Source organism: Diadema setosum, chromosome 11, assembly GCF_964275005.1.
Source record: "Diadema setosum chromosome 11, eeDiaSeto1, whole genome shotgun sequence".
NCBI lineage: Eukaryota > Metazoa > Echinodermata > Echinoidea > Diadematoida > Diadematidae > Diadema > Diadema setosum.
The window spans coordinates 14,356,829-14,370,210 of NC_092695.1; the positions used below are offsets into that span (position 1 = coordinate 14,356,829).

The 13,382-nt window shown below is 39.2% G+C and overlaps 1 protein-coding gene across 1 annotated transcript in view; it reads left to right on the top strand.

The window, feature by feature from the left end:
• Positions 1 to 13,111, top strand: part of LOC140234748 (uncharacterized aarF domain-containing protein kinase 2-like) — a 77,740-nt gene extending 64,629 nt beyond the window's left edge. Inside the window, exons 9-10 of the mRNA XM_072314787.1 lie at positions 6,407 to 6,460; positions 10,078 to 13,111. Of these exons, the coding sequence (XP_072170888.1) occupies positions 6,407 to 6,460; positions 10,078 to 10,215 (192 nt within the window). The 3' untranslated portion in view covers positions 10,216 to 13,111. The remainder of the gene's footprint in view (positions 1 to 6,406; positions 6,461 to 10,077) is intronic.
• Positions 13,112 to 13,382: the final 271 nt, after the last annotated feature.

Below are 13,382 nucleotides of genomic sequence, written 5' to 3' on the forward strand. Positions count from 1 at the left end.
GTTCTCAGAATTCGTTTTAAATGGCATTTGTTACCCTGGTCTATTAGGCCCCGTGCCCCGACTTCTGTCGTGTGGAATGACACTGAGTAGCCCTTATCCTGGATATCCCGCACAATTGAATTATATTTTTCTACTTTTCTTTGATGTGCATCCTCTAGGTTCATTTCAAATGGAACAGTTAGTTCAACAATCGTGATCTCTTGTTCTTCCCTTAAGATAACTAAATCTGGGTGCGAATTTGTAGTGAGAATAAGGGGAGGTATGGTGCCCCGGCGATTGAGTGCCCTTCTAGATCAGTGTAAATCGTCTCGTTCGACAGATTTTCAAGAAATGTTTTGTACATATACCAGATTGTTATGATGCCACTCGTATCTATCTAGAAAAACTGGGCAGTTTGAAAGTATATGATGCAAAGTGCCTGTGGTTCCCGGGCAGAAGACACATTTATCACTGAGGCGTTTACCCCAGGTGTGCAAATTTGTGTAGGAGGGCAGAGAATCTATACATGCATTGATGATGAAACTGAGAACTCTTTGGGGAGGTTATACAAGATCAATTTCCACGTTAAATTCTCATTTTCCAGTAACAGTAATGAGGTGAATTTCCCCTGCACTAAGAGTGGCGCTACTCGATCAGTCCAGTATTTCACTGTATCCTCCTCTATTACCTGCTGAACCATTTTCTTTACTGCATTCCATGAGCTTGTCTGCACAGCTTTCCACTTTATCACGAGTTACGTTACAATGCACTACAGTGGACTGCTTACGTGCCCAATTTGACTCTCTTTCAATGGCGGAGTCGATCGCTTGGTTAACAACACTATCAGCTTTGACTCTCGATCTGGTGAAAGCGTGAGATTGAGACTGACAGTAGATGTCAGATAGGCTGGGGATGTTGAGACCATGGGGTAAGTGAACAATGGCGATGTTAGCACCACGAGCGGGGATACCTAACCATTTTTTCAGATATTTGTCGGTCATTACATCGAGTTTATCTAGATGGGTCTTTTGCAGTGTATGATCTGTAAACAAAAAACAGATAGAATTTAGCAGGTAACGTGAATAGATGGCAACCTTGAACTCCGGACGGACAGATGTTTCTTCAATTCTTTGCATCTTGATCATGATTTCATTGTGAACGAACTCGCATACTTTGGCTGGTTTGCCACTAAAACAAATATGTGAACCCAGAAATTTATGAGGCTTTTCTTTGATTGAACGAATACGTTCAGTGCCAATTGAATACTCAATTGCTTTCGGGACACCACCGCAGACAGAAAGACTGCAGCATTTGGAAGGTTTTGATTTGAGTCCCATTGATGCTGTGTATGAGTCCAACTGGTCAATTATTTTTTGATGTTGTACTTTGTTGTTCGTGATCAAATTGAAATCGTCTGCGTACGGAGTTGTTATGATTCTGGTGCCATTCAGATCATACCCCAGTCTATCCTTCATCTGTCCGAGATATTTAATGAGGGGGTTGAAACATAACAGATAAATGATAGGTGAGAGGGGGTCTCCCTGAAGCACACCTTTTTTAAACGTGAAAGGGTGAGACAACCATTTGTTACATTTTACACTACCTTGCAATCTACCTTATAAATTGTTGATATACACCGAAAGCAGGGAGGTGGTTCTTCCACCTCCCTGCCGAAAGATTGGTTGGTACATGAAAACGATGCAAGGAATGGGATATCAACTCGTGGCTAACACTCCCAAAAGCATCAGCCAGATCGAAAAACGTTAGATGCACTGTGCGTTTCTTGGCTTTAATGTGTGCAATTATTTCATGTGAGACTTGATTATGCTTGACACATTGATGAAAGCCTTCTGCACATTCGGGTCAATGAAACGATTTGTATTCAGATAGCTTGCTAGACGGTTTGCGAGTATTTGGTGAAAAATTTTGCTTACACAAGAAGTTAATAAAATCATTCTGAAATTTTCCGGTGCATTTGTATCCCCGGCCTTGCGTACGAGCGTTACTTGGCAACAGGACCAGCTCTCAGGGTGGTCATTTGTTTCAAGAAGAAGTTGAGAAAATAGAGTGGCCAAAAAATGGTGAACACAACGAGTATTTCTAAGCAAGCCGTACATAAGGCCATTTGGCCCGGGAGAGGAAGAAGCCTTCTTTTTTTGTAATACCAATTTCACTTATTTGGGAGTAACCGGGGTTAAATCAAATTCATGATTTAATTCATCTACGTTTATGTATGGGAACCACTAGAGCTGATTAAAATCAATGTGCTCAGCTTGGGAGTATCTTTGTGGATAATACTCATCTGCTCTTTCTTTCGAGAAGAAAATATTAGGGGTAGCTTTATTGAAGTCTCTGTTACATACTTGTTTTGAGAAGTTCCAGAAGTCTTTTCTGTAGAGATTTTCCTGGTAGGCTGCTGTTTTTCCAGCTTTCCTTTTGTCAGATCGCTTTTTCAGAAAGGATACTGCTTTAACTGCTGACCGAAAGGTTTTCCTGTCCTCCTCAGTGCTTTCCTTGCTAAATGCTTTTCGACGGAGAATGTTTTTCTTTTTTCGCGCGTCAGCTAGAGTTTTTGGTTCATGTTCGATGTATGCTCATGAGTTGTTTTCTAGGACGAAGTCAGGTTGCGAAGCGAAGTAGCCGAAGACGGTATGGCTGAAAGAGTCGGCGGCCTCCTTGGGGGTCAAGATGCGGTGATTTAGGTCGCGATGAATAGGTGCTATGAGTTCTTTCAGCTCATTGTTCCTTTGTTGCCATTCATTCCTCGCATACTGTGGGATGGCTAAGTGAGTGAATTTCTCAGTTTGAGCTATGTAGATGGTTAGCAGCAAGACAACCATGATGAAGGAATGCACTATACCTTTGCGGCACATTGTGCACTTGCGCAGCTTGATCACGTGGTCAGTAAAGTGGCGCCACTAAAACCTTTGATATGGTAGCAGCTGGAAAGGTAGGGGGCTGACGGCGATCGGCTAGTGGGGTGGGTCAGCGGGTCGTCACCTTGAGCACCCGTTATAGACGTAATTTCCGAGTAAGAAAATACGGAATGTTCTGCCGATATTTTCTTAAATATCAAGCGATAACATATCGAGTTCAACGATGGGTTAAAATGTTGAGACACTCACCAAAGCAGTGATAACAATAACGATGTCGGCGGGTGCGGTCAAATCCAGAATTTTGGGCAAAATTTTGCAGCGGTGAAAAACCTTTCCAAGATTGCCGTTGCGCCCTCTAGTTCTGTAAAAGTGGTAATTTTCATGGGCGATGGGGGCCGCTTTCAATGTGCTTGAGTTACGCTTTACGCGTTGCTACCCCGTCAGAGCTATGAATGTGGCTCTTTTAATGTGCTCATGAGGCGACTGTGATATGCTGTGAAACCATGGTGACATCGCTACAGAAGTTTTGGACATGTTCTAGTGAGATGGGGGTATAAAATGTCTAAAATATCAGTTTCATATATCCCCCAAAAGTTGTGAATTATGTTACAAAAAATCACTGAACACAATTCCATTGAAAACTAGAAAAGCACTCTGAGAGCACAGATCTCCACCAAGCCGCTACTTTCCACCAATGATCTTGCTCTTCCATAGAGATCAGTGATTCCCACCCACTGAAAAATCGCCCCATTTCCCAAAATAAAAACCTTTGTTACTTCATAAACCCTCAGCTGCGCAGCGCGCCTCGCCCTAGCAGAAACTTCAGCATGCACTTTAGTGTGCGTATGAAAACCTCAAAAATGCGCAGCTTAACTCCCATGTTCATTGACCCTACCTGCCAAAATATTATTTGAAAATCCTTCATATAATCCACAAAAATTTCTGGACCACTACCAAAATTTAATCATCTGTTCCTTGTGTCATTCTCAACCTTTCGTGCAAGTTTCATCCCAATCCGTTCACAACTTTTTGAGCTATTTTGCACACAGACAAACAAACAAACCAACGATAATGAAAACACCTCATCCTCTCTTGGCGGAGGTAATTACTGTTAGAAAGGGTGTCATCAAGACACAATGAGCACAAACACAGATAAATTATTTCATGATCTTCCTAGCACTCAATCCAGTGGGACAACTCGGTCTTGCTTTGATGGAGGGACAGAGTTGTCCCCATGTTCAAGTTAGCCTGGATTTCTCTCAAATAAAAGTCAGTATACCGACTTTTGTTATTCTACACTTTTGATCTCAAAATACTCCAAATTACTCACCATCCTGGCAAATTGTGTCAGCCAGGTAAGTTTGTTGGTAGATCCTTTCGATATATTGCAAGCAGATATGACATGATGCAAGACGGGTTCTCAAACACTCAAGAGAACTGTGTTTTAGCCATCCATCCAAATGAAACCCAACATTCAACACATTTGTGACAAACGTCATTTCAATTTTTTCCCAATTATGTGAAACCTATCATCTCACATTGTCAAGACGTACTCAAGACCTACTTGGAGAACCATGTGATATGGTGGAGGCATACCAGTCGCCATAGCAACATTTCTGTTTAGTGGTTTATCTGTTTAAATAGCAGAACCTTGCTAAGCAGTACCTGTTGTGCCTTACTGCATCCATATTGTGCACACCAAGGAGGTTCGAGAGATGGAGTTACAACTGACTATAATTATTAAATCAGCTGTCAGTTTTCTATGGATGGACAAGAGAATTCCTCAGGTGCATTTGTGCCTTTGATGTTTGATGCTTGAAGCCGCCATCTTTCTGAGCAATCTGAAGATTCATTTTTAACGCTGACATAATATCGGATATATGCTGCTCGTTTATATATAAAATGCAATGAAATTTCACCTAATGATAAAGCATAAAACACAAAAGTCAATTCCGTTCGAAAATATGTGCAAAAGTGTAAATCTGAGCTGTATTTTGTGAAAGAGCTTCAAATTTTACCCTCATGGAAAGCCGGTTTTATCACTTTTCTTCTTATTTCCGCCAAATGAAACTAATATGGTATCATCTTCAAGTATAGATCTTTATAAATTAATATGTCAGATTAGCGTACAGACACGTACAGTCGAGTAATTTTGATATCTATTTCAGCCACACAAACATACGATTGTACTAGGTGTTACAAAAAACATTTCCCACTTTTGATCCTTAATAGTTCAAAAACTATACATCAGATAAGATTGTCATTGATATGAGTGATAGTTGACTAGTGTACAATTTAGATGGAGGTGATTTGAATATGAGAGCATGAATCAGTTTCATTAAATTCATGATTAAATTTAAAGGTAAGTTCCAGATTTTGGTGAAATTTGAACTCTCTGTACAAAATTGAACTTTACACAAGAACCAATGATGTGTGTGTGAGTGTCTGCTTACAATGACCCTGAACAATAGACATGAATACCATGAATACTACCTTTTCAGAGCTCTGCTGACTAGGCTTCTGGACTCTTGCTCCAAGGCACATGAATGCTTTATCAATAATTCATGATGGATTGCTGCGGGCACTACTAGTCTGAATTCATGGTAAAGGGTAAAATGCATGCGCATAAAAAAAATAAGCACATGTTTTCATGTGCTTGCACACACTACATTTCAGGATGAATGAAGACTAGCTGTGATAGTGGAATTTTCATGAATATGTAACAGAGCATTGCACTCCTGGCCATTGTTCAGGACCATTATCAGGGTGTTAACCACACACTCCCATACACACCAATTGACCCCTGTGCAAAATTAAAATTTTGTTTTGTACAGGGAGTTGAAAACAGAGCAAAATCTGAAACCTAACTTCAAAATAAATCTTGAATTTAATGAAACTGATTTGTGCTATCATTTTTAAATTACCTCCAACAAAATTGTACACTATTCAGCTATTGCTCATATCAATGTCATTGTTATCTGATATATAGTTTTTGAACTATTTAGGATCAAAAGTGAGAAATGTTTTTTGTAACACCTAGTACATCACTCATTCACTCGATGGCTCCATGCTTTTTAAATGACTACATTGCTCCACAATAGTCTTAGCTACAGCATGCTTGCATGCAAAATAAACAACCTGCAGTGAGAGAAAGTAGGAAACAATGCAGTGAACTGTTGAACATGGCTGATAAAAACAAAGCAAAGCAAAACAAACAACTATTAGATAAAAATGTGCTGTATGAAATTGACCAAACTTACACAAATAGTGAAGACATTCAAATTTCATGAAATGCATGAAAATATTGTCACTCTTTTAAGCCACTTTGGCTATTTCTGCCACAATTCTCTACAACTTAGCCTACATCTGTCACATCAAGTCACATATGTGGACCAAACCAGTTCCGCACATTGCAGTGCTGATTTTGATTTCTAACATCACCACACATTCCTCTGTGTGTGTGCACTTGTATGTTTGTCATGCATCCATCAAATTTTGTCCTGAAGAATTCGTGACAAGATTTTCTTTCTCTCATGACCTTTGACATGTAGATGCAGGTTGGGCAGCTCCTAAGTGACCTTTTCTCCATGATGATACGCCACAAGGTCAGTACTTGCAATTGTATGGTTTGTCGTATGGAAAGAACTGGTCCTTTTTGTGTTGTTATATCAGAGCGAGTGATATATTTGGTATTTCAAATGTCAGTAGGGAAATCAATGTCCACTTAGCAAAGCCCATATCCTAATAGAAAATGAGATGTCAATAGATAAGTCAAATATCCACACAATATAAAGTATTGTGTCATGTCTTGGCCCTGTTTCATCAAAATTTATAATTGATCATAAGTCTTAGAAATCAGTTACTGGTACAACTCTCCCAAATTAATCATAAGTCCATAAATCAATCATAACTTCTCAATCAATTATAAGTCAGACTCTGTATTATCAAGAGACCTGTAATTGAAATCAATTATTCCTTCCTCCTGATTCAATTATATATTTTTTTAAATCAGCCATAATTTCTCAAAATCAATTATAACTCATATTTTATACAAATCAGTGATAAGTAGAGACCATCTAGGTAAACTCAGTAAGACAATTTACAGAAGTAAGATGGCTCTCCTACTTTCCCAGTCCAGCTGGGGTCTTGTCACAAATGTTTGTCTGCTCTACTGCTATTACTACCCCCACCACACTTAGTGAGAAGGGGGTATATAGGAATCACCGTGATGTTGGTCGGGCGGTCGGTCGGTCGGTCTGTCTGTTGCAAAATCTTGCGTCGCGAACTCCTTCTACAGTTTTGAAGCAATTTAAATGAAACTTAGGGTAAATGATGATATTGAGGTATAGATGTGCAAGACATGTTTTTTTTGTGTTTGTCGGACAATGCGTTGCCATGATAACCATAATTTTACCAAAACCTTGTGGATTGAATAACTTCCATAGTATTTAAGCAATCAATTTCAAAATTGGTATTTATGATGATCTATAGGTGTAGTTATGCAAGACACTCTTTGTGTTTGTACTTGACAAAGCGTTGCCATGGTGACCGCATGTTTTCTTCGAAATGTTGTGGAGTAAACAACTTCCACAGTTTTGAAGCAATTGAAATCAAATTTGTTAGGCATTATGGCCTTGAGGCTTAGATGTGGAACACATAATTTTTGTGTTTGTCGGACAAAGCGTTGCCATGGTAACCATGATTTTACCAAAACCTTGTGGATTGAATAACTTCCACATCATCCAAGCAATTAAGGTCAAATTTAGTATGTATGATGATTGGGTGGTGTAGTAATGCAAGACACCAATGTGTTGCCATGGTAACCACTCATTTTTGTATCAAATTGAACCATTTAATCTATGAAGGTGAAATTTGGTGTGTATGATGCTCTTTAAGTGTAGTTTTGCAAAATGTCCTTTGTATCGGACAATGCGTTGCCATGGTAACCGCATGGTTTTTTTTTTTAATCCTGTAGAGTGAACTTCTTCCACAGTTTTCAAGCAATTGAAACCTAATTTGGTAGGCATTATGGCCTTGACTTTTCCATCATTCAAGCAATTAAAGTCAAATTTAGTATGTATCATGATCTAGAAGTGTAGTTTTGCAAGACACCAATGTGTTAGTATAAGGAAAATGTGTTACCATGGTAACCACTCATTTTTGTATCAAAATAAACCATTCAAGCTATGAAGGTCAAATTTGGTGTGTATTATGGTCTTTAAGTGTAGTGATGCTGGGGGAAAGCATGTCTCCATTTGCTGTAAGTTTTATACTCAGTGTCAACTCTGTAATTGTACAGTAAACTAAAATTATTCTGTTTCCAATTCGACAAGTGCACAAACTTGGTATTAACGTCATTGCCCTCATGACATCACATACTATAATACTAGGGGCGGGGGTATTAATCACCTTCAGTGATAATTCTAGTTTTCTCTGACATTTAGTTTCCTTTTTACCCTCTATAGTTATGGTCTGTTCCTTGTATATCCTAGTTAATAGTCTAAATGCATCGCTCATATGACTGCTGTACATGAACAGTACAGTAGCATATAAGCACAGTTTGCAAAATCGATATGTGTAGACACTAGTGTAGGGTTGCCTGGCGTGGGTTCTTCTCCACAATTACAAGACAGGGGAGGCAGTCTGTACTTGGTGACTGCATAGAACTTAACTGCCCCTGTGTCTCTGCTTGAAACCCCAGGGGTTTTTATTCCACATAAAAAGATGTGATTGACGTGGTCAGTGCGCCTATCAGTTGTCTCCCACAGCTCTCTCGGCTTTGCTCTTCTTCAATTTCAGCTTGGATTTTTAACTTACCTGAGCCAAAGGTGCAAGTGAGCTATTGCGATCACTCTTCGTCTGACATTCATCATCTGTCGTGCGTTGTCCGTTGTTTGTCGTCCGTCGTGCGTAAACTTTTTACATTTTCATCTTCTTCTTGAAAACCCCATGACTGATTTTCACCAAACTTGGCAGTTAGCATTTCTAGGGGGATAATATTTCGATTTGTTCAAATCTGAACCATGCCCCACCTGGGGGCCCCAGGGGGGCCCAAACCCCCTAGATTAAGGAATCTTAAAAAATCTCCTTCAATCTCTAGAACCAGAAGTGACAGAGCTAAGTTAATACCATGAGTTTGTTCATTGTTGACTGTAGTTTCAAGTTTGTTCATGGCAGAATCAGGGATGGCTATCTTGGGACCCAGGGGAAGGTCCTGGTGGGGGTCTAAATTGTACATTATCATTTTCTTCTTGAAAACCCCAAAGTGAATTTCCACCAAACTTGGTAGGTAGCATGCCCAGGGGGTTAGGATCTCAATTTGTTCAACTGGGCACCATGCGCCCCTGGGGGCCCCCAAATTAAGGAATATTTACAAATCTTCTTCTCTAGAACCAGAAGTGATTAAGTGAAGTTAATACCATGAGTTAGTGCATTGATGACTGTATTTCCAAGTTTGTTCATTGCAGATACAGGGATGCCACCCCCCCCCCCCCCCCTTGGAGTCATGGGGGGGGGGGGGAATATGAGGGATCCAAATGTGGGCCTAAATTATACATTTCTTCTTCTTGAAAACAACATAATGGATTTTCACCAAACTTAGGAAGTAGCATTCCTAGAGGGATAGGATCTCAATGTGTTCAAATGGGCACCATACTCCTCTTGGTGCCCAAACATCCTAAATTAAGGAATACAATAATATTCTTCTCTAGAATCAGAAGTGATTTGGCAGTGATTTGACTTAGCAGGTATTTTTACCAGTGTGATGGAATATGCAAATGGACACCATGCCCCCAGCTCTCAAAGCTGCCCCCCACCCCAAGTTTCTAATTTCTCGGGTAAGAGTCTGCAAGAATTGCATGGAAGGTGAACTTGAGATACTCAGGTGAGTGCGAGACCCCCGGGTCTCTTGTTTTTGTGTGACTCTTATGTACCAGGTGAGTCCAGATTATAGTTAACCCTCCTACACTGTTATTGAGCATTAATCATGAGTTTGACCCTTGCTTCCCTTTGCATTAATGTACATATTTGTTGCATAGTGTAATGCAGGTTTGCAATTTATTCTTTTTGTCTGCAAACACTTTGCATTTTATGTGTCTCTTTGTAACACTGAAAGTGGAACTACAGCTGTGCACATGATGGGTGTCTTTAGTTGGTAAGAGAGGAGCTTGGAAAAAAATTAAACAACAAATAAGCAATGTGGCATGTATTTGTCACCACACAGGTCAAGTTGGAGAGTAACTTCGCATCCATCATTCTTGCCATCATGGTTCTGGAGGGACTTGGACGCTCACTTGATCCTCAGCTGGACATCCTGGAGGCGGCAAAGCCAGTTATCCTAGGGAAACCGCTGTACAAGTAGATGCTTTCTTGTCACTTGGAGATGCTTCCCCAAAGCTTCACCAACTTCTCAAAATGAAGAAAATTCATATCTGAATGACACTATAAATTACTTCATTGTGAAAATGTGGAGGAATGGTGGCTGTCAACTAGCATGGGTTTATTAGAAATGTATATCGGGGAATCCCATTATAAAGAGATCGTTGGTTCCAGGTGATTTTTCTTGTTATATCTGGATTCTCGTTGTATCTGAACACTTGTGGAAAGTACACTTTATATAAACATGCTCTGTCATATTTGGTTACATGCATTGAATAATATGACAACGTCATGTTGATGAACAGAAAAACAAGAAATGCGACTGGAAAATGCAAGAGCATTCTTGTGATAATTACAATTATAAAATACTTTTTTTTTTTCTTGACACTTGTTATCGAATGTTTCAGATCTGACAAATCACATGCATAGTCATGTCGTAGATGAGACCTGCCTTTTGTTATCCGCATTGTAATTAATCTACACATTTGAGAAGAGAGAAATGAAGAAAAATCAAAATGCAACTAGGGCAGTTCATCACGCTATATCAACGTTGCGTTTAGCGTAATTTGCGCGGTTGAAAGCTGTGACTACAGTCCGAAATTTTTATTTCATTCTATGACAAATTATTTATATAAATCTTGTGTATTAGGGTGAAAGTTTACATCACAATTTGTTCTCTCATTTTTAATGTCCTTCAATGAAACCGTGCCCATTTTAACATCCAATTTTTCTCTCGCTATTGCTGTACAGTGCAATGAGCGAAACGCATGCTTCATTGATGCCCAGATGACTTTAACTGCCAGAGTGCCTTGTGCTTCCATGCAGCTTGTTGCGATGCATCAGGTTGAATGCGTGCTTTGCATGAATGTTTCACCCGACGAGATTGACAGGTGCATGCCGTTTACGAAAACAAGAACTAGTACCCGGTGACCATTGATTGCAAAATTGACTGAAATAGTATTTCGATTAGCTAGAGTTGAGTTACTTCAAATTTTGACATACAACCTCATCGAATTGACATCTAATTCAATTCTCTCATAATCAAAGATACGTAAATGGGGTATCTAACTGAGCGGGTAGCTTGCAAAAGTAGCAAATAATAGCAGATTTTAAATTTCGTCAGGGTTTGGTAATAGTTAGTTGCAATCAAACTCAAAAATATTTGTCATTGTTGCAACCAGTTTTTCTTATGGCAAAGAAACCTACAATTTGCTACGTTCGCAAACATTCACTGCTCACATGCAGTTTGATACTCGATCCCTTTATGTATCTTTGGAAAGGTAAACTTAATATTTCGGATACACAAATACATGTGCACCATTTTTTTCTTGTTGAAGCCATTAGAGAACACTAATTCGAATTATACCGTTTGTGATAACATTTAGGCCTATTCTTTAGCAAAAGCTATAGCTTATAAATATTCTGATGCTGTTCCATCTTGGCCCTCGAAGAGACTTTCTAAACTTGCGGCACGTCACCTTGATTGCGTTCTGTTTCGCACCGGCAGAGTGAGTCTCTGCTTGCACGCAACGATAATTCAAACAATTACACGGAGAATGGCCCATTTCTGGTTTTGAAATAGTGCGTGATTTTGCCTGCTGTTTAGTTCAGTATTTTAAAAGAAAAAAAATTGTCGTTATATCCGCACAAATTCATCTTTGTTTTTCTTTGTTTTTAGGCCCGAAAATTATTTCTCAATAACCGGAACTCCAAATCCCCATATACTAACATGCAAATTTATTTTGGGACCAGACGATTTATCTCGTTATAAGCGGATTCTCGTTGTATCCGATCTCGTTATAACGGGAACCCCTGTATATGCTTTATTTTTTACACAGAAAAGAAGAAATTTGAATGTCATCCATAAGCTACAGCTTATTACAGCCATGATGTGAAACAATGACACATGAATCATTGGGAAGGGTTAAAGAATTATCCACACAAGGTGACTTCTAACTTACCTATGCCAAGGGGTAAAGTAAGCTTTATAGCTATCCCTTTTTGTCTATTGTTAGCCATATGTCGTTTCTACACTTTGTACATTTGAAACAGATATAGCTTTAACCAAATTTGTCAGGATTCATTCCTATGTAGGGAATTAAAGTGAATATATGTTGTTAACATGGTTCAGGCTGCTTCCTGGGGAATCTAGGGCATGGCCCAAAGTTCAAAAAGTTAGCGGTTATAGATATTTCTTGTCCAGAACCAAAATTAGTACAGCCATGTTGTACATTGTATGGCCTTTAAATACTGATACAAACGTACAAGTAAAAAATGTATTTTTTCATGACAATGGTAGTTGTGGTCTTATTCTGGAAGGGGGGGGGGGGTAATAAAATTGGGGTGAGGGATGAAATTGATATTCCATCTTCTCCTTTTAAATGCATGTTCAGATTTTTAACAAAACTTAACATAGTGGTAGGGGATAAAAATTGTTCAAATGGGTAATGGTGGGACCCAAAGAGGCCTGAAATAATAATCTTGGAAGTATAGAATATGGATTATTCTTGGACAGTGGCAGCTATGACCCAATTGGACCCCCTTGCTCTTGAGGGGTGATAACTTGCCTTGTGGCCTAATGTGCATAATTAATATTTTGATCTTCTCTTCATTATGCATGATGCCATTTTCACTAACTCTGGAGGAATCATTCTTTATGGCAAGTTTGATATAATTAATTGTGGTTGCACAGATCACCACAATGCTCCAGGGACCCAGGGACATGACCCTGGAGTGTCTTTTTTTTTGTTTTGTTTTAATGCAGATGTTATACAGCCATGTTGTACTGTATTGGGATTCTGTGAGAAATAAATGTGATAAGGTAAGATGCTAGGGAGAGGACAAAATGAAAAGGAAAAACATAAAAAACAAAAGAACAATCCTTAGCTGTGATCTACATGTTTATTTGAATCAGATATGGTGCCAAAGCAATGCCCGGAGGATTTGAAACATTGATGGGAGATGTGTATATTCTCTTGGTTCATTGCATGGGGTGTAGATATCTATGTAAGGGGAAGATGAGTTTTAATGGTAGTCCCAGGGATGGCCCCATTGATAAAAATTGTCCCTGCCAAATTTCTTTAAGATATATTACAAGAAAATTTAGCAAGAATCATTCTGTACAGGTAGGAAACACAGTTATTCAAAAGA